Below are 24,498 nucleotides of genomic sequence, written 5' to 3'. Positions count from 1 at the left end.
TTAAAGACCTAAACAGAAGACCTCATATACTCTAAAACTTCTAAGAGAAAACACAGGATAAAAGCTTCAGGGCACGGAATTCGGCAATGATTTCTTGGGACATCAAAAGCTTAGGCAACAAAAGAAAAAAATAGATAAAAGAAACTTCACCAACTTAAAAACTTCAGTGCAGCAAAGGAAACAATCAGCAGAGTGAAAAGGCAATCTATGGAATGGGAGAATATATTTGCAAACTACACATCTGATAAGGGGTTAATACCCAAAATATAAAAAGAACTTTGATAACTTAACAACAATTAAAAAAAAACAATTAAAAATGGGCAAAGGCAACAGATATGTGAAAAGATGCTCAATATCACTAATCATCAGGGAAACCCAAAACCACAATGAGACATCACCTCACACCTGTTAGTATGACTAGAATCAAAAAGACATGAAATAGGGGCGCCTGGGTAGCCCAGTCGGTTAAGCGTCTGACTCTTGATTTGGCTCAGGTCATGATCTCAGGGTTGTGAGATCGAGCCCTCCATCGGGCTCCATGCTGGGCATGGAACCTGGTTAAGATTTTCTCTCTCCCTCTCCCTCTGCCCCTACCCCTACCCCCACAGCTCACAGGCGCACGCACACACACACACACACACACACACACACACGAAAAGAAAAAAAACAGCAAGTGTTGGCAAGGATGTGGCACAAAAGAAACCTTAATGCACTATTGGTGGAAATGCAAACTGGTGCAGCCACTGTGGAAAACAGGGCAGAAGTTTCTCAAAATATTACACATGGAACTACCATACAATCCAGTAATTCTGCTGGGTGTTTACCCAAAGAAATGAAAACACTAATTCATAGCCATGTTTACTGCAGCATTATTTACAATAGCTAAGACAAGGAAGCAACCTAAATGTCCATGGACAGATGAATGGGTAAGGAAGATAAGGAGTGGGTGTGCACACACGCACACATATACACACACACAATGGAATATTACTCAGCCATAAAAAATAAGATCTTGCCATTTGCAACAACATGAATGGCCCTAGAGAGTATTATGAGGGTATTAAGTGAAATAAGTCTGACAGAGAAAGACACATACCATGATTTTCATTTATATGTGGAATCTAAAAAACAAAACAAATGAACAAACAAACCAAAAAAAAAAAAAAGGCAGAAACTCTTAAATACAGAGAACAAACTTGTAGTTGTCAGAGGGGAGGAGGAGGGAGGGGATGGGCAAAATGGTCGTGAAGGGGAGTGGGAGGTACAGGCTTCCAGTCATGGAGGGAATAAGTCACGGGCATGAAAGGCCCAGCATAAGGAATAGAGCCGACGGCACTGTGATCGCATTGTATGGTGACAGATGGGAGCCACACTGTGGTGAGCTTACAATAACATATCAAGCTGCTGAATCACTATATTGTACACCTGAAACTAATGTAACACTGTGTCTCAACTATACTTCAGCAAAATAAATTGGCAAAAAATTTTGACATTTCTCCAAAAAAGATATACAAATGGACAAAAAGCTTATGAAAAGATGCAACCTCACATATTATCAGAGAAATGCAAATCAAAAGCATAATGCAACATTGCCTCACACCTACCAGGATGGTCATTGTTGGAAAAAAAAAAAAAACAACAACACAGAAGCAGAAGCTATCTAGTGTTGAACTGTACCCTTAAAAATGGTTAAAATAGCAAATATTATGTTACATACATTTTGCTACAATTTTTAAATTAAATTCCAAAGGCCACTGAATTGTACACTTTAAATGAATGAAATGTACAGTGTGTAAATTATATCCTAATAAAGCTGTTTAGAAAAAAACGTATGTCTTCTAAGAAAACTTGCATTCCCCACTCCACCTCCCGCCTCTGCTACAGGCTTACTCCCATCGCAGCACAACTCCCCGCTCAGTGCGGTAGCTGGGGGCTTATCTCTCTCCCCGCCCAGAACTTCAGTGTTTTCAAGGCAAAAACCGAGACTGTTTGTCAGATTCGTAAATTATTAAATGGTTTAAATGGCACAGTTGATCCAAGATTTGTGGGCTAAGCTGTCTTTTCAGTGCCAGGGATAAATCTGTACCATCCATGTCAGTCTCTCAGCTTTATGACACATTTTAACAAATCAAAGAAAATATGCCTTTTGCTTACTTCCTCTTTCCTCAAAAAAACCCCTAGTACCATCTTCTAAGCTGAACAATTATATATTACATTATAATTCTATAATGATTATACTCTATAACGTGAGTTCGCACTCTTCATTAATTAAAATAATGCACAGGGAAAATCTGATACGAAGGTGACTACGGGCATATGGGGTTTCATATTCAAGGTACTTGAAAAAAAATGATCAAATAACGCACCCCTGAATCTACTTTTAGTCACAAACTATTTCTTGGTATATATGTGCTTCTTTATATAAAGTCAAATTCTAACAATAACAACTACTTAACTACATTTTCAAATTCAAAAGATTGCTACAGACTTACCTCGTACACAGCAAGATCTATACCTGCATAAGGTATGATGCCTAATAAGTTGGGAACATAGCCTTTGTAAAAAGCTCCCATGCCTTCATGTTTCAAAATCTTCTTGGCACAATCAAATATTCCAGAATATTGTCCAGTTTTGCCTACAGCCAGCCTGGTTTTCATAACCTAGTTATAGAAGAATGTAACAGAATATTATCATTTATATTCATTCTGTCATCATGGAAGTCAAAGGAAGTAATTTTACAGAGAACAAATACCTAGCACATATTTTCTCTCAATTTGTTGATGTGTTATCTCTCACATATAACGTCTACTGAAAGGCTAACACTAGAGCCAAGAAGACCTATTTATTGTAAAGAGGATCCGAATGAGGGCGGAGAAAAGAGAAAATAATTCGCAGATGTCTTAAAATTGACCGGTGACCAATTAGATATGGAGGGTGAGGGAAACGGTAGCATACAGGACGACCCCAGTGTTTCTAGCCTGGAACACAGGAGGGGGGCAGCAGGGAGGCGGGAAGGTGATGTTATTAACTGAGATGGAGGATATAAGTGGAAGACCATGTATTCGGTCAGGATATTTTTTGAGGCGTGTGAGGAATAATATGAACAACCATATTAAAATACTTGTAAGGAAAGCTATATTAATATGCATACCATATGCATATTAATGTGCATAAAATTAAGGTGAAGATTAAGAGTGTATTTTGCTTAGATCTTATGAGTTGTTGAAAAACCCTTTGTCATATCAATAAAGATAGCCACATCTATAATATCATTTTTACTCTAAGCAAGAGTTAGCAAACTTTTCCTACAAGGTGACATGGTAAATATTTCAGTCTTTGCAGGCCTAAAATCTCAGGTCCGTTGCATATTTTTCTAATCTCTTTAACCAACTTTTTAAAATGTATAAAACCATTCTTAGCTCGAGGGCTGTACAAAGAACTCCCCAGGCACATGGTCCGCCAATCGCACGCTCGAGTGGTGGGATGTGTAGCGAGGACTACCATCACCTGATCAAATCTACTATGAAATTATGGTACAGAACCTCTTTGGAGAGGAATGGGTGTTATAATTCTTATCAACGTTGTGGCAGCCAGCCTCCGAGAGGGCCCCCAACTAACCCTGCCACCTGGTGTTCACACCGTGTGTGGTCCCTTCCCATGCTCTTCCACGGGTGGTCTGTGTGGCCAACAGAATACAGCAGAAATGACAGAAGATTGCAGCTTCCATCTTGAATGCTGGCTAACAATTCTCTGTCTCTTTCATATCACCGACTTGGGGGAAACAGCTATCATGTTGTGGGGGTACTCAAACAGCCAATGGAGAGGCTCCTGTGATAAGGAACCGACAGCTCCAGCTCTAACAGCCAGGGAGGCCCAGCAGCAAACACGTGAGCGAGCCTGGAAGCAGACCCGCTCCCCAGTTGAACCTGGCAGCGGCTGCAGGTCTGACCCACACCTTGACTCGAGGCTCAGAGGAACCCTGAGCCAGGGGCACCCCGCTAAGTGGCTCCTGGACTACTGAGCCACAGAAACCACGACATACTAAATGCCAGTGTTAAACTGCTAATCTGGGGATAACCTGTTACCCAGCGATCGATAATGAAACGGACACCATCCACGCAGTCAGGCTTCGCGACGGAGCTTACCTCCATGGGGTAGATAATAGTCTGCGCAGTTGCTCCGGCCAGGGAACCAGAGATAAATCTCTCGAAGGTTCCTACTTTCTGTCCTTCCTCAGTAAGCAACTTCTTGTACTGTATAAATACATTTAAAAAAATGTATATGAATACCTGTTACAGACTGAGTCATGTCCCCCCTCCCAACAAATTCTTAGGTTGAAGCTGTAACCCCCACTGTGATGATATTTGGAGATGGGGCCTCTAGGAGATAAGCAGGATTAGATGAGGTCATGGGGGGGCTTGAAAGGATTAGTGTCCTTAAAAGAGACACTAGAGAGTTCTCTCTTCTCCACTCCCTTCCCCTCTTTCTCTTCCTATACACATCTAAAGAAAGGCCGTATGAGCACAGAGCAAGCGGGTAGCCATGTATAAGTGAGGAAGAGAGCCCTCACCAGAAACCAAGCTGGCCAGCGCCTTGGTCTTGGGTCCCCCAGCTCCAGGACTGTGAGAGAGCAGTGTCTGTCGTTTAAACAACTAACACGGCATTTTGTTACGGCAGCCCGAGCTAAGTAAATACCAAAATACAAATCAACTCCCAGTAATCAATTAATTGACAATATGATGATGTTTTTCCAAATGCATACACGGCATTAACAATACCTAGAAAAGAAGCAAAGCTCAGATGCTAAAACATTCAGTTTACTAGACAGTGCTTTTCAAGTTAGATTTCCACAGAACACAGATGTTCCACAGATGGGACCCAGTTACTCTTCTGCGAAAACACAGTAATAGCATTCTTTCCCAGAAAATATAGGGTTGATAAAGTATTCACAATTTTTGGATGTTTTCCTCATAGCTTTTTAAAAAAGATTTTATTTTTTTATTTGACAGAGATCGAGAGAGAGAGAGAGAGAAAAGGAGAGAGAGCACAAGCAAGGGGAGCAGCAGGCAGAGAGAGAAGGAGGCTCCCCACTGAGCAGGGAGCCTGATGCGGAGCTCAATCCCAGGACCCTGAAACCACGACCTGAGCTGAAGGCAGACACTTAACTGACGGAGCCACCTAGGCAACCCTGGTTTTTCTTTTTTTAAGATGAGTTTATTTTCACCAGTATAAATAAAATAAGGAACAAATATTAACAGAACAACTGAGAAAGACATTTCTATAGGTAACACATAAAATAACACATTATCATTACCACGTCAACCCCAGAGCCCACGTGGCCCACCAGTACTAAGGAACCAACACAGCGGATCGGGCCAAGGGTAAAATTGACCCCAATGCAATAAAAATATCCACAGACCAGGATGTTAATATCACGGCTGTGGAGTTGCGAGACCTGGGCTGGAACCCCAGGGACGCGTGGCCCTTGAGCAAGTTCGTGAATGTGTTTCCTCATCTGCGATAACAGTACCTATTCTCACAAGGTTGCTGAAAGGATTAAATAAGATAATACATATAATACAGCATAGTGCTGAGCCCATGGAGAATAGTCAGTAAACGTTATTACTATTACCATTCTCTTCCTACAACTTGGAAAGAAAGGCTCTGCCCAAACACAGACTGGTCATAAACCAGGCAAACCAGATTCCTTGTTTTAGAAAGGTGAGGTGAGTCTACAGAGGTAATTAACCACCGACCCGAAGAAGTGGATAAATCAACAGAGAGAAGCAGGAGGTTAACCCGGAAATTCTTTTGTCTATCCTTTTCTCTTCCATTTGTTACAACACTTACTTCAATATTTCTATTCTCTTCCAGCTTCCAATACCACTTCCTCCTTCATTCTCAGGAAATGTCCTTTCTTGGGAACTCAAGGAAGAACAGAGGCCACCAAGCAAGAATATTCCTGCCCACCCTCCACAGAATTATCCACGGCCACATACATCTTCTTTCTTCCCAAAGTGACATAAGAAGAGTCCTCCATGCCACCAAAGCCAATCCTTCCCAGGGCCTCTGGATGGCACCCATGTCTCCCCAGCCCTTCCACTGCACACATATTTCCTGTGAGCACCTGCTGCATTCACCAGCCTCTCCCTTCTATACTTTCCCTTGTGTTGACATGCTTCCTTCAGCAATGGGCACCTTAAGATAAAACCTATCAAAACCCTCCCTCTGCCCACCATCTTTCTTATCTATCACTCTCCTCATTTTTTTCTCCTTCCCTTCACTCAGGTAAGTCCCCAAAAATGTGTCTACACTGTTCAATTTCTGTCACCCCCTAGTTTATTTTCACTCATTTCAGAATGGTTTCACGTCTCTTCACTTCTCTGGACACTTTATACCAACCTCTCCTATCTCTGGATTGATAAATCCTTTTTCATCCTCTCACGTCTAGGCCCTCAGTCTCTGCATTCCCTCTGTCCCTCTGGCTATTACTTCTCAGTCTCCTCTCCAAGGGGCTCCTTCTTCTCCCCCCCCCCCCCCCCGGGCACATTCCCGGAATTCTTCCATTCTATACGTCTTCCTCAGTGATCCATTCCAATGACTTCAACTCAGAAACCACCTCTCCATCAGAGATCAACGGTCCCACTGAAGAGTTACCTATTCGTGTGGCAGTGATGCCTCAAATTCTGCATGTCCAAAATGGAACCTGTCACTGTACCCAAAATCTATTCCTCTTATTGTATTCTCCCTGTATGCAGTTGCCCAAATTAGGACCCAGAGTATCATCCTTGATTCCTCTTTCTTTCTCACTTCCATAACCACTCAGTGAGTCCCGTTGATTCTACTTCCAAAATATTTTTCAGTTCATTTCCTTCTTCTCCAGTTTGTCCAGCCACCACCTTCTCCTGGTGCTCATCATTTCTTACCTGGATGATAGAAATATTTCCTTAAATAGTCTCCCTGCCTCCAGTCTGGCCTCACTCTCCTCTAGAATACTCTCCATTTTTTCCAGGTTCATCTTTCTTAAATGTAAATATACTCATTTTGCTTCTCTACTGAAGATGCTTCAATAGGCCCCTCACCCTCTTCAGGATAAAATTAAGGCTCCTGTTACACTTGGCTTCTGCCTACCTGTCCAGCCTGCTTTCATCATTCTTTTCCCAGAAACACATTCCACTACACCGGAGCCAAATGAACCACCTTCAGTTTCCTTAGTGACTGATGCTCTCCTGTGCCTGCATTTCTGTCCACACACTGCTTCTGCTCAAAATACACATCTTTCCCTTCATCTTAGTAGACCTGAGATTCAGGCAGGCTGGGGCTCACACTCCAGCTCGGGCACTTCTGTGTTTTCACTCATTCAGTAAGGACTCACCAGCACTGGGCAAGGTGCTGGGAAGACAAACCTGAAAACAAATGTTGCCTAAGGAAGCTCACAGTCTTGTTAAGGAGAGAATGAAGTACTGAGATAATCAGAATTTAGTATGAAAGTGCTACAACAGAGGGAGACCAAAGGAACTGTGACAGTGAAGAAGGTTTCCTGGAGGAAACAACTCCTGAGTCAAGTCTTGTAGGATGTCTGCCACTATCTGACATTCATTCAACAAACACTTACTGAGCACTTATCACACGCCAGGCTCCAAGGGCTGGACTCCACAGAGAGGCAGCCAAGCCCCTGCCTTCAAGGAGCTTTCACTCTAAATTCAGTTCAACTTTATAGCAATGTCAAATTGCACAAAGGACTCCAACTTAAAACTTTTCCTTCCAGACGTTAGACTGGGATGCTTTCATAAAACTTAGGTTAGCCCGCGGCTTCTCCTCTGGATTCAAAATGAATAAGCAAAAATGCTGTATTTCCTTTAAGTGCTACTATGAAAAGAATACAGAAGTCTTTTTAAAATAAATAATATGAAATTAAGAATTCTAAAGTTTGGTCATAAAGAGTCTGAGTTCATGTAGTTCTCATCTCCTGGAAGAGAAATTCCTCCTGGTGTGTAAGTGGAAAATTATTACACAGGAAAACAAGAACCCAAAAAGCACTCTATTTTCATTGCTATTGAATCAGTTTATGAACTCCTCTTTGTTAAGAAATTCCACAGGTGACAACAATTACCTGTTCATATGCCCAGAACTTAACAGCTGTCTCGGGAGCAATTTTAATGACATTTGTACCATTTCCTCTCCAAAGGGAGCGGATACCTCCTTCTTTCACCATCTGTCGAAAGCCATCATAGATGTTCATTTTGCCTGATTTTGAACCATGGACCTAAAAATAAAAGCAAAAGGATATAAAACATTGGTAGCATGCTACTGTCACTATTTCTAAAGTAACCGTACAAACCACCCTATTTCAACACTATTTATTACTGCAAGAAGATGTATTTTAAAATAGAATATAGAAAGTTCAGATAACGTAGAATGATAGGAAGAATTACTAGCACCATTTTAGAGCCTTGACTCTAAATCTAAAACTAAGAAAAAGCAGTATCCTCAGCATGGGAAAGCAGACAGAGAGGACATGATCTAAATTAAAATTATTATGAACAACATTCATAAGATAACATGAACCAAATTATGTATTAGGCTACGGAATACCCCTTGGAATGCAAACAAGTTCAGTTTAAGAAAACTTTTAAAAATATACTGCAGGTAATATACCATCTCTCCCCCCCCCCACCAAAGAAGTAATACCAATATGAACTATAAATGGGTCCGAGAACAATTTTGTATTATGTATATCAGAGCCACAGACACTGGAATGCACATAGCCTGGCACCAAAAATAAAAATTATACTTATATCTATGGCTTATCTCAAAGCCTCGCTAGGCAATAAATTCACGGCCTCACCCCGTAAATACTTGGTTTAGACTACAAATGTGATCGCTGTTTAAATACACGACACCTTATAATTGTTTCCATGTAAAAATGATTAAATCCAATAAGCCAAAAATAAGTAAAGAAATCAGCTCTCTTCTGACTGTTTTGGCTCACACAAAATGAGTGGCTACTGTAAAAAAATAGAAAAACAAGATGTTAGGGGCTGAAGACTAAAGGTCAGCCACATGGGCAATGTGTGGTTGAATCTGCAATAAAAACTCTGGAGGGACGCCTGGGTGACTCAGTCGCCTGGGCGTCCGCGTTCAGCTCAGGTCATGATCTCGGGGTCCTGGGATCGGGTCCCACATCGGGCTCCCTGCCCAGTGGGGAGAAGCAGGCTCCCCCCAGCAGGCTCTGCCTGCCACTCCCCCTGCTTGTGCTCTCTCTCTGACAAATAAATAAAATCTTTTGAAAAAATAAAATAAGTATGTAGCTAAAACTTGAGAATTAAAAAAAAAAAAAGACTCTGGACATCAAAGACTCAGGTGAACTTTCTCGGTCGGTTTACAGCACTGTGCCCACTGACACACCTCGATGTCAGCAAAGTAACACAGCGTGACCCTACAGGGAGAAGACAACTAAAGCTCTACATCTGGCACTTTCCCAGACTTGTCCTGATATGCTTCTTTCTTTGGCTGATTTTCATCTGTATCTTTGCCCCGTAATAAACCACAACCAGGAGTCTTAAAGCTTCTACTGTGTTCTACGAGCCAGACTGAATTACTGAACCTGAAGGCAGTTCTGAGAAACCTCACCCACTCGCCCCACAGAACTTGTAAGAAATAGAGTCCAGAGATAACCGTTTTATTTTAAATAAACTTCACCATAAACAACGGCAAAGGAAAAGAGGAATGCTTACTCGAGCTTCTCAAAGTCAGTGTGCTAAAATTCCTAAAGAAAAACGCAAGCACCAATTCCTTCTCCTTTTTCCTTAAAGCACTATTTTTACCTCTAAGTATATTTTGAGATTTAGGTACTTTCTGAATGGATGCTAGCTTAAAATATTGTCAGAAATCCTTTTTATACATAAATCTAAGGACAAGTATAAAAGGTGTTGACCACAGGTATGACAACACAACTTTCGAAACTATTTTTTAAGCTACTACTATATTGCAGTGGGGTGTTCCAGTGTATCTGGCACTTTCACATACTTTACATCCTTTAATTCTTACAGCCAGCCTTCTTAGATATTCTTAATCCCCACTCACTGCAGGATGAAGGAAAATGAGACCTCGGGGGTTCCATGCAGTATGAGACCACAAGCTCTAGAGCCAAATATACTCCACTCCTCATCTAACAGTTGTAAAGGAAAAGTTGTTTACTTCTCCACAGATAATGTGAGGACAAAATACCCACCTCACTGGGTTGCCATGAGGATCAACTGGGTTACCATAATGAGCACCAAGAAAATATCAATTCCTTTCCTTCCTCTCCTTCTTTCCACTCTGACCAGCCAGGCCCACATGGCTAGTAAATAGCAGCCAGTCTATAAATCCAGGTCTTTTCTGCTAATGTCATCTTTAGAATAATTTTAAAAATTATATCCCTGTACCAAGATTCTAAACTTTGGAAATATCGCACTTTTGAGAAAGTACATAAAACAGAAGAAAAACATTATTTTTTCCTACAATAACGGCTAGAGACTTTTTTTCTCATTAAACATTTGAAAAGTCATGGAATGCTAGAGATTAAAAGTCTAACACACACGAGGACCCACAATTTAAGGTCTGGTGAAATACTCATAGGGACTGAATTCAGGGTTAGTAACAACAGATTTCATACCTATTTTTGAAAGGCATGAAAGAAGATTATGGAGAAATTTTTAAACTTCTTTCTCAAAGTGGCACATTTCTCATCATTTTAGAGTACGTAGGCGACACTGAGACTCAAGATCACAAGCTCACCTGCATCATGACTTTCAGACGGTCCAAAGGGGCAGTGCTTGTTCGAGAGACGGCGCCCGCGATACCTCCTGCCAAGAGCTGCCTCCACCACTGTCCAGACTTCTTTTCATCTTCCGTGAACTCGTCCGGAATAGTTAAACTATCTCCTATGTCAATGCCCTGTTAAGATGGAAAAAAGATCCCCACGCTCCCTCCGTTAAAAATAGATCACCCCAGAAGGTGCGCTGGAGAGAAGACTCACATGTTATTTTACAGTGAAGATCAACTCCATTCCTTAGAAAGTATACTACGCCAGTGTGAGTGTACAGATGATTCTGAAGGGCCTAGTCACACTAAACGAAGTTCAGCATCAGTTCACAAGAAATGAAAGTGCACGGTAACTACAAATTTACAAAACTAACAATCACAACTTTCCTTCTTAATAGATTCAGAGTAACTTTCCTCCTCTTGGTCTAAGTCAGAATGAAAGGTCAGCCTTTTATCAGATGGGAATCCTTAGCTACAGAAAGAAATTCGTTTGTCAATTCTTCAAGGATACTCCCTTTATCTCAAAATTCTTTCCACTTTATTCTTTATACCATGATACATGCTTTAGACATGTAAATAAAAATTAAATTAAAGCTATATATGGGAACACCCTAAAACTCACCTCCTATGTAGATTGCCTATAAATATTTTTATGCCTTGTCATTTAAAACATCCAATAGGTTCTTTATAAAGTTTAGCGAGCAGGGAGGTACTGTTTAAAAATAATCCTTCCTCTAATATACTCTATAAACATTACCATAGATCACAAATATAGCTTGAGATATATGGAGTCTAAAATGATAGTATTTTTATAACTTTATTATCTAAATGATTCTGCTGTAAAAGATTTTATAGGTAGGAGTGTAGGGGTAATAACCCCCTCTTTCTTCATTTTACTATCAATAAAATGAATGTTGTTAACAACTATCTCCAAAAGTACAGTAAGAGTCTGATTATATAAATTTACGTAAGTAGAAAATGTATCTAGGCAACTGAACTCCTAATATAGTATATTATTCTTTTTTTGGGGGGGTACAAAAAAGGTGATTTTTTTTTATTTTTATTTTTTATAATAATTTTTTTATTATGTCATGTTAGTCACCATACAGTATATCCTTAGTTTTTGATGTAGTGTTCCATGATTCATTATTTGCGTATAACACCCAGTGCACCATGCAATACGTGCCCTCCTTAATACCCATCACCAGCCTATCCCAGTCCTCCACCCCCTCCCCTCTGAAGCCCTCAGTTTGTTTCCCAGAGTCCACAGTCTCTTGTGGTTCATTCCCCCTTCTGTTTACCCCCTTCATTCTTCCCTTCCTTCCCCCTCCGATCTTCCTGCTATTTCTTATGTTCCATAAATGAGTGAAACCATATAATTGTCTTTCTCTGCTTGACTTATTTCACTCAGCATAGTATATTATTCTATACTCATAGAAGAGGCATTAATCACCATAATTTTATAATGCTCTAAGTTTAGGCATTGTTACTAGCAGCAGTGTGAACTCTAGGCTTCATTTATTACATATGAAACTTATTGAAATCCATGAATAAGCACAGCAGACAAGCCCACTAGGAAAAATAAAATTCCCTCCAAGAGTTCCCATTGGTTTCCGGAGCGGATTGCACCATAAACTGACCTTCATTTACACCAATATATGTTAGCAGAATATTAATGAAGTCTCACTAAAATTTGAAAGTCTTGAGAAATACAGATAGGTGTGAATTGCTAAACAAAAGAGCCAAAGGTGTTTTAACCTTCAATGATTATTATTGTAAGTACCTTCTCCCAGAGATAAATCTAGAGAGTTGACAAAACAAGTGAAAGTTTCAGAAGGCATGCCTGGCCCATTAATGGCCAAGAAAATAGAATCTCAGCAATCATGAGGTGTTGAGATTATTTAAGCAATGTATATCTACAAAAAGTAAAAACCTATGACTTTCACACTTCTTTTGGCAAAATACTTAAATGCAATAAAAGCTGGCCCACTCATCTTCATAAGATTTTTGGAAGGCAATATCCCCTCCTAGTATTGAGAATGGCAAAAATGGATACCACGGTTGCAATGTTTATGCTGCCTCAGGGTTTGGGTTTTTTAATGATATTCTGAATATACACCTAATAGAATAAGCAGAACTCTACACGTGAAGGAGCTACTGGGAATTGGGCACCCTGGCCCGTAAGCATTATAGAGTGTTCTCATGTAATAGATAACCATGGCTTATAAACAAGTATAACGTAATACGTATAGCATACTTACAGTAGAATGTTTCCAGAAACGGATAATTTCCTCAATGTCTGTGACAGGATTAAATAAGAAATAGTCCCTCCATTCATTCCAGTCTACTGTCATTGTCCCATCAGCATCAATACTGAAAATAAAAAGAAGCTAATTAAAAAACAGAATAAAACTGGTAAGTAAAACATTATTGGCCATTTTGCAGAATGATAATTTCTTCTCCAACTCAATATTCTTCTTAAAAGCTCCCAATTCATAATAATAGGTTGCTGGAAATGGCAGCCAGCTTTTGCTGTTCTGTCAGATAGTTGTAATCATTTAGGTGAAGAAGGACCCCAAAGCCACAGAGAGATCTCACTAGAGACTACTTTTGGCACTGTGTCAAACTAATCAATGAGCTATCAAACACTAAAGCTGGAAGATTAAATACGGAGAGGTAGTAATAAATGGATTTATGACCCATTTTTTCTTGCAGTAGCTCAGGAAGATATTTCTTAACGTTCTAACATTTGGATGTGATTTTGGAATATACTCAAAATATTCTATCAATTTCCTTCTCCAACCTCCTCAAAGCTAAGAAAATAAGCAGTAACTGTAAAAAAAAAAAAAATCTAACTTGGTGACTGGGCCTTTCAAGTCTTAAGAAATCATGGTACCTCATCTTTAACATTTAACATTAATATACTCTAACCTTAGATATTTTTCATTAACTTTTGGCTTGATTTACAAGTTCCTTGGCAATGTGTTACTTGACCAGTTTTGTTTTATTTAATAATTTTTTTTATTATATTATGTTAGTCACCATACAGTACAGCCCTAGTTTTTGATGTAAAGTTCCAGGATTCATTACTTGCGTATAACACCCAGTGCACCATGCAATACGTGCCCTCCTTACTACCCATCACCAGCCTATCCCATTCCCCCACCCCCCTCCCCTCTGAAGCCCTCAGTCTGTTTCAAGGTCCACTCTGAACTGTAGCAGGATTTTGATTGTTTTGTTCACTATCTATACCCAGGACCTAAAGCAGCTGGTGCAAAAAGGGCATTCATTTATTTGTTGAATTAATGACTGTCCCTGAAAAAAAAGTCTGGGTGTCTCCTCCAAACCTTGTATTTATCAATAATTCATATGAAAATGAGAAAGATGGCAGTCAAATCAAACGCAATTTTCAGGTATTAATATTATCATGTTTTCTGGTGCAAATTTTAATCTTGATCTACATATGTGAAATTACACCAAGCTTTAATTTGTCTTAGCACATGGGTATTAACATTTCACATGAGAGCCCTGGTTACTCCTATGTCTATAATATTATTCTGGGTTGCAATATTTAGAACTTTTTTTTTTATCACTATTTTCTATTTTAACGCAATTGTTTATCATCTGACCCTGCCCCTCCATCTCCCATATATGCATTCGTGAATATCTTCCACAGAGCGAGGACTTTTGTTGATTTTAATCACTGGGAACACTCAAGTGTTTAGAACAGTGCCTGACAGAGCGAATATTTACTGAATGAACAGATGGATTCTAAATGCCATAGCTTACAGCCACAGAACACTGACAAACGTCGTAAATAAAACGGTCTCACTGTAGATTTAAGCTGCATTTCTCTTCAAATTGTTCATGTTGAACATCCTTTATCCTACTCACTTGCTATTCCTGTCTCCCCTTGTGTGAAATGCCTGTTTGTGTCTTTTGCCCATTTTTTTAATGGGCCGGGTATCTTTTTCTTTTATATGTACAGTTCTTTATATAGCTGATTCTAATACTTCAAGTTATAAATTAGCAAATACCTTCTCTTGGTCTTTTCACTTTGTTTATGGTATCTGCGAATAGATGCTCTTAATTTTAATATAGCTGAATTTATCAATCTTTTCATTTATGCTACTGCCTTTCGTGTCTTTTTTTTTTTTTTTTTACAATAAATCTTTCCCTACACTGAGGTCAAGACATTTCCTTTTCTTACCCTACAAGTATTATAGTTTAACTTTCACATTTAGGTTGATTTTTGTGTATGGTGTGAGGTAGGCACCCAGCTTCCTTTGTGTCTGCATGGATAACCAGATGCACCAGCACCCCGTACTGCATAGTCTCTTCTTTTCTACAAAGTCATCTGCAAAGCCACTTCTCTTGTGTGACAAATCCCAAATATGGATGGGTCTATTTCCAGGATATTATGCTCCATTTGTCAACTTGTCTATACGTGTACCACTACCACTGTCTTAACTATAGCTTAATAACAACACTTGACATCTGATAAAGCAGGTCCCCTGCTTCCCATGGCTCTTCAAGAATGTCTAGGTTATTCTTGGGCCTTTGCTCTTTGATATTAATTTGAGACTTAGTTTGACAAGTTTCTGAAAAAAAATATATACTTCTTTTTTTCAATGGCATTGAATCATTAGCAATTTGGAGAAAAGGTACATCTTTTCTGTACTTCGTAATCTAACAAAATGTTTTAAGTTGCTCTTATAAAAGCATTGATTGTGGCACATTATGCTTTCTATATACAGCTAACTTTTTTCTATATAGCTAGCAGATCACTAATATTTTCTCTAAAATATTTACGTCTAGGGGCACCTGAGTGGCTAAGTCGGTTGGGCATCAGACTTGGTTTCGGCTCAGGTCATGATCTCATGGGTCCTGAGATGGAGCCCAGCATCAGGCTCTGCACTCAGCGAACTCTCTCCCTGTCCCTCCCCCACTCACACGCACTCCCTTTCTCTCAAATAAATAATCTGTAAAATGTGTGTAAAAAATGTGTTTTTCATATATATATATACATATATATATGAAAAAAGTAAAATATTTCCATCCGTGTCATAAATTATGTCGGCCTGTAATTTCCTCCTCTTAGTTGTCTGCCTTTGCTGTTATGATTATCGTGGCCTCACAGAATGGATTGGATACCGTATTTCTACACTCTCCATGTATATGTAGACCTGTTCTTTGATAGCTTTTGAGAATCATCCGGAGCTAAAGTTTTCTTTATGGGAAAGTTTTTAATCACTGCTGTAACATGTTTGTTTAGGTACTGTTGGCTATTTCTTCTTGATTTAGTTTTGGTAAATTACATCTGTCTGGAAATTCTTCTACTTCATGTTTTCAAATTTATTGGCTTAAGATTATTTATGATATTATCTTTGAAAAATTTCTGATGTGTCTATTTGCAGTCAAACATTTATTATTTATTTCCATTTATTATTATTAATTTCCATCTCATTTCTTTTTTTCCTCCATCAATCTCTCCAGAAGTTTGTCTTTTCCAATAACCAATGTTTGGCTTTGCTGCTCCTATTACGGTATCTCTGCATTCTATTTCCACTGTTTCCTTATTTATCTCCTTCTTTCTACCTTTGAGATTATTCTGGTTTCTCCCTTTAAATTAGCACATTAATTTTCAGCCTTAATTCTTTTTTCTTTTCAATTTATTTTTGCTCATTTCCCTTTCAGGTATCAGACAAACTAAAAAAGAGGGGCGCCTGGGTAGCGCAGTCATTAAGCGTCTGCCTTCGGCTCAGGGCGTGATCCCAGCGTTCTGGGATCCAGTCCCACATCGGGCTCCTCTGCTGTGAGCCTGCTTCTTCCCCTCCCACTCCCCTGCTGTGTTCCCTCTCTCGCTGGCTGTCTGTCACACAAATAAATAAAATCTTTAAAAAAAAAAAAAAAACTAAAAAAGACAGACGGATGGAGAGACGAACATCGCTGGCCCTGGAATGGGAGTGGGATGGAGGTGGGGGAAGGGCCCAGTTCACATCACATCCACAAAGAACTCACTGGGGTGTCCCATGACCACAGGGAAGGACTGTCTGCTGGTGGTCAGTTTGGGGGCCACGTAGGCCAGGTCTTGGCCTGGAGGGACTCCTGGGGGCCCCATGGCCACAGGTGGTGGAGGCATCATCCGCATGGGAGACCACAAAAAGAAGGCACACCATGGTAGGCTGTAGCCTGGATGCATGCAGTGGCTGCAAAGGCTGCCCGTCATCGAGTGGTGGCTGTGGTGGCTGTGCTTGCTGGGCACTGGCTCCCGCAGCCCCACAGTCTACGGCGGGATATGTGGTCCCACTGTTGCTGCCCAACTTCAAGTCCCCAACCTTCAGTCCTTCTCCCTCCCCCGGCCGCTGCTACTATAGTTGGAGCCACCGCTCCGGCTGCCTCCACTGTACTGACTACAGGCACTGCGCCCACCATAGCTCTGGGAAGCCTGGGCACAAGCTGTAGGGGAGCGGGGGCGGCAGGTACTGGTAAGGGAAAGCCATGGACCAAGGGGCAGCCGCCGGGTGTGACAAAGGGGCCCATGTGTTCTGGTCAGAGGCACCACAGGAGCCGTCATGATCATGGAGGGACACATTGGCCACGTTGCCACAGAGGTCACCAAAGATGTAGGAGCACTGCTGAGAGAAGGTGACCTTGTTGACAGTGTGGTACAGCAAGTCCATCACATCCAAGCCAATGAAAGCACTGGGGATGGCAATCTGGAGCCATATGCGGCCACGGACCTCCAACACAGATTCAGAGGATGCCATGGTTTTGACGATGGCGGCCATGTCACTGTGGATGGACAGGTGTAAATCGTCCAGGCACTCTGTGTCATGGATGGAGCTGGTGATGGAAGAGCCAGTGGAGGTGATGGTGCTCAGGAAGGGGCTCATGACATAGGCAGGGAAGGTGCTGATCACGGCTACAGTGTGGGTGACCCAGGATGCGGGGTCAGTGGGCCGGATGGGCTCACTCCTGGGCAGTGTGAAGCAGCCATGTGGACTCGGGTCCCAGCCCCCTGGCTACAGTCAGGGTGACAGCCCCAGTCTGTGCACAGTCTCGCGTAAAACCCGTACTGTGTTTTCATTACTCACGTTCTCACAGCTCATCTAGCTTGCCTGTAACAGTGCATCTCCTAGATCTATGCCTCCATCAGCAGCCATGGCCCCAGACTTCATGATAGAAACGATTTAGATGCCTCCATTGTCACAGTTGTTGGCTTAGTCCACAGTGAAGATGCCCAGAAAGTTGTACTTTTCCATGAGAGTGACCATGATGTTGAGTGACATGGTGGAGTCCATGATGCTGCTGAAGGACCAGGACCACTCAGGCCGTGAAACTTCCTCCTTCCAACGCTGCTTGTCTTCTCATCAGGTGTGAGGGAATGCTCTGCTCTGTGGAGCTGCTGANNNNGTGGACGCAGTCATCCTCATCCAGATCGAAGAAGTTGGTGGTCTCCAACTCGCTGCTCATAAAGGTGGCCGAGCTATCACAGCCCCCTGGCTCTCGCCACTGCTCCACCTTTGCAGTTCCATTTAGCCGGACTGTGTGATCTGGGCCGTCTCTCCTGCATGGCCACTGGTGCTGCGTGGATACAAAGAAGTCTGTCTCTGTGTCACTGTCCAGGTTTTCCTGGCTGTCCCCACCAGCACAAGGGTGGAAGGACAGGGCCAGGAGCCCCCAATGCCTCCTGTGTGCTCCATGGGCAGTGATAATTCCGATAGGTTGTCGGCACAGAAGGGAGTGGGCTCTGCGTGCAGCCTTCAGTGGACACCAACCTCAGCTAGGCAATGTCATCCCACATCTCCTTCTTCACCACTCCAAAACTGTGGTCCATAGACTTGAAGAACAACATACAGCTGGGTCACTGCAGAATGCCCTTCAGATCCGCCAAGGTGACACACGTCACAGGTACCATGTCTCCTGCCCATCCAGGTGGTAGATGATCTTGGTCTCATTCATGGCTCTGGCTGGCAGCCCATGCACTCCTTAATTGTTCTCTAATATGAGCTTCAAAGCTATTAAATTTCCTCTAAGTACCACTCAAAATAACTCAAAAGTTTTCATGATATTCTTTCATGTCAAAGGATCCTTGGATGTCTATTATGATTTCCTCTTTGACCCAAAAATTATTGAGATGTGTATATCAGATAACCAATGGTATTTTTAGAACTTATTTCCACTATTCACTTCTAAATTCATATACATGTTCAAAGAAAATGGTCTTTGTGATACCAATTCTTTGAAAAGTGTTGAGCCTGGCTTTATGGCCTACTATAAAATCAATTTTTATACATGCTATATATACATGAGAAAAAAAATTTTCTTCTGATTTTTTGGTACAAGGTACTTATTTCTCTCTGTCTTAAATATTTTCTCAGCTTGATCTAACAAGTATAGGAAGATGCATGTTAAAATTTCTCACTACTATAAAGGATTTGTCAATTTACCCTGGCATTCTAGCAATCAGCTTAAAAATGTCTTCGTGTGAATTTTAAATGTGGTGACACTTTACTTCCCACTAATGTTTTTTACCTTATAATTTTATCTGATATTAATTAGCTACCTCGGCCTGCTTTTAGTTTGTAGGATTTTGTTTTCCTTTTTCTTTCATCTGACAATCTCTGTGTTCCAGCAAATCTTATGTTAATGCTTATTTTCATTAAAAGTCCACTATGAGTAGGGATCATAAAAAAATGTAATATAGTTTCATGCCACTGTGAGGTTAATAATATCTTTTTTTATTGTTAATAATATTTTTTAATGTGTATATTTTGTCACAATAATACTATGAAAATATGAAATTCTTTGTTCCCACCAGATTGTATGCTAAACTGAGAAAATCCTGACTAACCAGAGGCAATAATTTCCTAACTTACTCTTCTCCCACTCCACATCCCCTGAAAAGATAATAACTTTATTTAACTTGCCCCATTTGGGAATGGAGGTAAAAGGAAAAGAGTACCTAACATTATTTCAGGGAACATTTTGGTGGAGTTTATTATACTTAAACTTATTTCTCCCATCTTATCTTCTGCTTTCTATTTGTCTCATTTTTTTCTTTGAATTGTTTTCCTCCTTTCTTTACTTTGTTGGATTGCTTGAATTTCATGCTTGTTGATTTTCTTATTCCATTTTCCCCTCACTGGTTTAGAAGTTATACACTCAATTCCTAGACTCTCAGTGGCTTACCCTGAAATTTTGCCATGTACACATAACAAAATCTAAATTTATTATTTCACCTCCCTCTGCTGAATAAGGAGGACAGTTTGAAACAAATTATTCTCTCCCATCTCACTCTTCTTGTCTACTATTTCAGCTGTCCTTTTTCTTAAAATCCCACAAATTGGTCATTATTGTTACATTCATGGCTGTCTCCGATGGACCACTCAAACAGCTCATGGACCACTAGCTAAGAGACAGACCACCAGTGGTCTAGAGACCATTCTGAGAAACACTGCCTGACCCATTCCCCGAATGTGCCCTTCACGTGTTTCCACGTCTGAACGTGTCTCTCCCTCTACCTAGAAAGTCCTGCCTCCCACCCTTTTTCACTAGGGTAACTTCTACTCATTCTTGAACACATTCTTCAATATTTTCTGAGGGCACACGATTACAAGGTGCTGAGTATGTAACAGTTAACAAGACAGGAGTGGTCTGGACGCTCAAAGCTTAGTGTAATAGGAAAAACAGGCACTAAACAATAGCAAGTAATAGCTAATATTCATTGAACCTTTGCTAGGCATTGTTCTGAGCACTTCACAAGTAAATTTATTTAATCCTGCAAACAATCCTATATACTTTCTATTGTCTCCATTTTATACACAGAGAGAGGCTAAGTATTTTGTCCTAGGTCACAAGCCTGGTCAGTAGAGTAGAATTAAGTATTTCAACCCAGGCATTCTAACTTCAGAAACTATACTTCTAACCATGAAGCTATAGGAAGAAGCTCATGGTTACTACCTGTAAGAGCCACAGAGCAGAGAAACGGGTTGCACAAATAAAGAAAACCACTGTAAGCTAAGAGGGGGCGGATTTAGACAGCACAGCTCTCTCTGAGGTGCAAACTGAAGGCTAACAAAGGATAGGGGATGGGAGGGGTTTAGTCCCTTAAGCAGTAAGAATTGCAAGGGCTCCAAAGTTGGAAACAACTCTTAGAAAATTCAAAGAACTGAAAGAAACATGGTGAGAGAATCATCAACAGATTTCACCCACGCCTAGCTGAACTTGCCCTCTGAAGCAACACAGAATGGACAGTCACTAACAGAGTGGCAAGCAGGAACAACATGGTAAACATCTGGAATAATCACTGTGGGCAATGAAAGACTGAAAGAGTCTAAGTTTCATCTGAGTAACTCCTATCTCATACTCTGACAACCTAGCCAAAGCTGCTTCAAGCAGCACTTTTCAGATTTCTCTCTCACAAACTTCAGGTTTGGGACACAAGAGACAGTGAAATGGCAGAAAAGAAGCTGATACCCGGAGGTATATGAGCCACACTGACAGCTGAGTCCTCCAGGGAAGGTCCATGGTTTCCACTGCTGAAAACCTTAACTACACTCTGCCTTTTAAAACCTTGTGATGTAACAGAATATATATATATATATTAGTCTCTGCCCCCCGTTCCTGACACAGAGCTCCTAAAACCCTTGTAAATTCCTAAGTGATAAGAGCACTGGGAGCTTTTGTTCTAATGAGGTGGCTGTCGGGGGCTCCTGGATGGGGCCTGGTCACCGGATACACCAAACCATGATTAGAAGCTTAGAATGTTCAGTCCCCCGCCGCCAGGTAAGCATCATTAAAGTCTTCCCTCCCACTACCATCATGTCTAAGTCAGAGACTCCCAAAGAGCCTGATCAGCTGCGGAAACTCTTCATCAGAGGTTTGAGCTTTGATACACCGATGAGAGTCTGAGGAGCCATTTTGAGCAACAGGGAATGCTTACGGACTGTGTGGTAATGAGAGATCCAAACACTAAGCGCTCCAGAGGCTTTGGGTTTGTCACGTACGCCACTGTGGAGGAAGTGGATGCAGCCATGAATGCAAGGCCACACAAGGTGGATGGAAGAGTTGTGGAACCAAAGAGGGCTGTCTCAAGAGAAGATTCTCAAAGACCTGGCGCCCACTTAAACTGTGAGAAAGATTTTTGTTGGTGCCATGAAAGAAGACACTGAAGAACATCATGTAAGAGATTATCTTGAAGAGTATGGGAAAATTGAAGTGATTGAGATCATGACTGACCAATGCAATGGCAGAAAGAGAGGCTTTGCTTTTGAAACACTTGATGACCATGACTCTGTAGACAAGACTGTCATTCAAAAATCCCATACTGTGAACGGCCACAGCTGTGAAGTAAGGAAAGCCCTATCTAAGCAAGAGATGGTCAGTGCCTCCTCCAGCCAAAGAGGTCTAAGTGGTTCTGGAAACTCTGCTGGTGGTTGTGGAGGTGGCTATAACAGATTTGGTAATGATGGAAGCAACTTTGGAGGTGGCGGAAGCTGTAATGATTCTGGCAATTAAAACAATCAATCCTCAAATTTTGGACCCATGAAAGGAGGAAATTTTGGAGGCAGAAGCTCTGGCCCCTATGGTGATGGAGGCCAACACTTTGCCAAACCACGAAACCAAGGTGGCTATGGAGCTCCCAGCAATAGCAGTAGCTATGGCAGTGGCAAGAGGTTTTAATCATTGCCAGGAAACAAAGCTTAGCAGGAGAGGAGAGCCAGAGAAGTGACAGGGAAGCTACAGGTTACAGCAGATTTCTGAACTTGGCCAAGCACAGTGGTGGTACGGCCTAGCTGCTACAAAGAAGACATGTTTTAGATAATACTCATGCGTATGGACAAAAAACCTGAGGACTGTATTTGTGACTAATTGTATAACAGGTTATTTTAGTTTCTGTTCTGTGGAAAGGGTAAAGCATTCCAACAAAGGGTTTTAATGTAGATTTTTTTTTTGCACCCATACTGTTGATTGCTAAATCTAACAGTCTGATCATGACATTGAATAAACGTGTCTTAAAAAAAAAAAAAAAGAATATTCAACCCCCCAATTCCAATTTCTCCAGAGAGGAGAGAGAGGCTTACTGTACCTATGTGAAGAAACGTGCCTATGTGAAGAAGCCCCCATAAAATCCCCCAAAGTATAGGGTTCAGAGAACTTGCAGGTTGGTGAACACATCCCTACCAGGAGGGTAACACACCCCAACTCCACAGACACAGAAGCTCCTATGCTTGGGATCCTCCCAGACCTCACCTTACGTATCTCTTCATCTGTCTGTTCATCTGTACCCTTCATCTTATCCTTTAAGAAACTGGAAAATGTAAATTAATATTTCCCTGAGTTCTGTAAGCCACTCGAGCAAATTAATCAAATCAAATAAGGAAGGAGGTCTTGGGAACCTCCAATGTGTAGCCAAGTCGGACAGAAACTGAGGGTAACATGGGGACCTACTACTGGTGATTGGCATCTGAACTGGGGAAGAGTCTTGTGGGACTGAACCCTTAACCTATGGGATCTGACACTACTTCCAGGCAGAGAGTGTTAGAATTAAGTTAAATTGTAGGGTACCCAAGCTAATGTCACAGATAATTGCCTGCTGTTGGCAGAGGGGGAGACTACCCATACTTCGGTGACCAGAGGAGTCAGAAGTGAAGTGTTTTCTGTGTGAGTAGTGAAGAAGACACATAGAGAAAGGAAAACTGAGGTTCCGGTATAAACATATTCTAGTTATTCTAGTATTTTTGCTGAAGAAGCACAAATGATGATGATGATGATGATGATGATAATAATAATAATGGCCCAAAAGGGCAAAAGAATATACAATTTATTAGCCATCAGGGAAATACAAATCAGAACAATAACAAGATACCACATTATACCCACGTGGATGGTAAAAACCAAAAGAGAGCAAATAACAAGTGTTGGGAGGATGTGGAGAAACTAAAACCCTCATACATGGCTGTTGGAATTGTAAAATGATGCAGTCACTTTCAAAAACAGTCTGGCAGTTCTTCAAAATGTTAAACATCGAGTTACCTTATAATCTAGCCATTCCACCTCTAGGTGTATACCCAAGAGAACTGAAAACATGTTCACACAAAAACTTGTACGTGACTTATTCATAATAGCCCAAAAATGGAAACAACCCAAATGCCTGTCTACTGATAAAGATAAACAAAGTGTGACATATCCTTACAGCGGAACGTGACTTGGTCTAAGAATGGAATGAAGTACTAATACATGCTACAACATGCATGAACTTTGAAGATATCACGCTAAGTGAAAAAAGCCAGACACAAAAGGCCATATATTGTATGATTCCAATTTTTTGTGAAATGTCCGGAACAGACAAATCCAAAGAGACCAAACGTAGATCGGTGGTTGCTGGGGGCTTGCAGAGGAGGATGAAGGAATGATTGTTAATGGGTACAGGGTTACTTTTTGGGGTGATAAAAATGCTCCAAAATTAGGTAGTGGTGATAGTTACACAACCCCGTGAATATATTAACAGCCACTGAACTATATACACTTTAAAAGACCAAATTTCATGGTATATGAATCATATATCAATAAAGCTGCCCTAAAATATTTACATATACAATTATCTAGCCACTTTTATTTATTTGTAATGCCAGTATAATGAACATACAGTGTTATATTAGTTTCAGGTGTATAATATAGTGA

At 41.0% G+C, this 24,498-nt stretch overlaps 1 protein-coding gene and 2 pseudogenes across 2 annotated transcripts in view; 1 reads left to right on the top strand and 2 right to left on the bottom strand.

Moving 5' to 3' along the window:
* The window catches only part of LOC103675193 (calcium-binding mitochondrial carrier protein SCaMC-1), a 49,787-nt gene that overhangs the window by 5,696 nt on the left and 19,593 nt on the right, over positions 1 to 24,498 (bottom strand). For both annotated transcript variants that reach the window (XM_008704212.2, XM_040626967.1), the window contains exons 4-8: positions 13,071 to 13,182; positions 10,783 to 10,941; positions 8,114 to 8,266; positions 4,146 to 4,253; positions 2,493 to 2,660 (exon numbers count right to left, since the gene is read on the bottom strand). In XM_008704212.2, the coding sequence (XP_008702434.2) occupies positions 2,493 to 2,660; positions 4,146 to 4,253; positions 8,114 to 8,266; positions 10,783 to 10,941; positions 13,071 to 13,182 (700 nt within the window). The remainder of the gene's footprint in view (positions 1 to 2,492; positions 2,661 to 4,145; positions 4,254 to 8,113; positions 8,267 to 10,782; positions 10,942 to 13,070; positions 13,183 to 24,498) is intronic.
* Positions 16,485 to 18,774, bottom strand: LOC103674973 (annotated as a pseudogene).
* On the top strand, positions 21,459 to 22,512 carry LOC121102048 (annotated as a pseudogene).

This window comes from Ursus maritimus, unplaced genomic scaffold (assembly GCF_017311325.1).
Source record: "Ursus maritimus isolate PB19 unplaced genomic scaffold, ASM1731132v1 scaffold_12, whole genome shotgun sequence".
Lineage (NCBI taxonomy): Eukaryota > Metazoa > Chordata > Mammalia > Carnivora > Ursidae > Ursus > Ursus maritimus.
The sequence above is the reverse complement of the archived record's forward strand: the minus strand, read 5'-3'. Positions and strand labels throughout refer to the sequence as shown.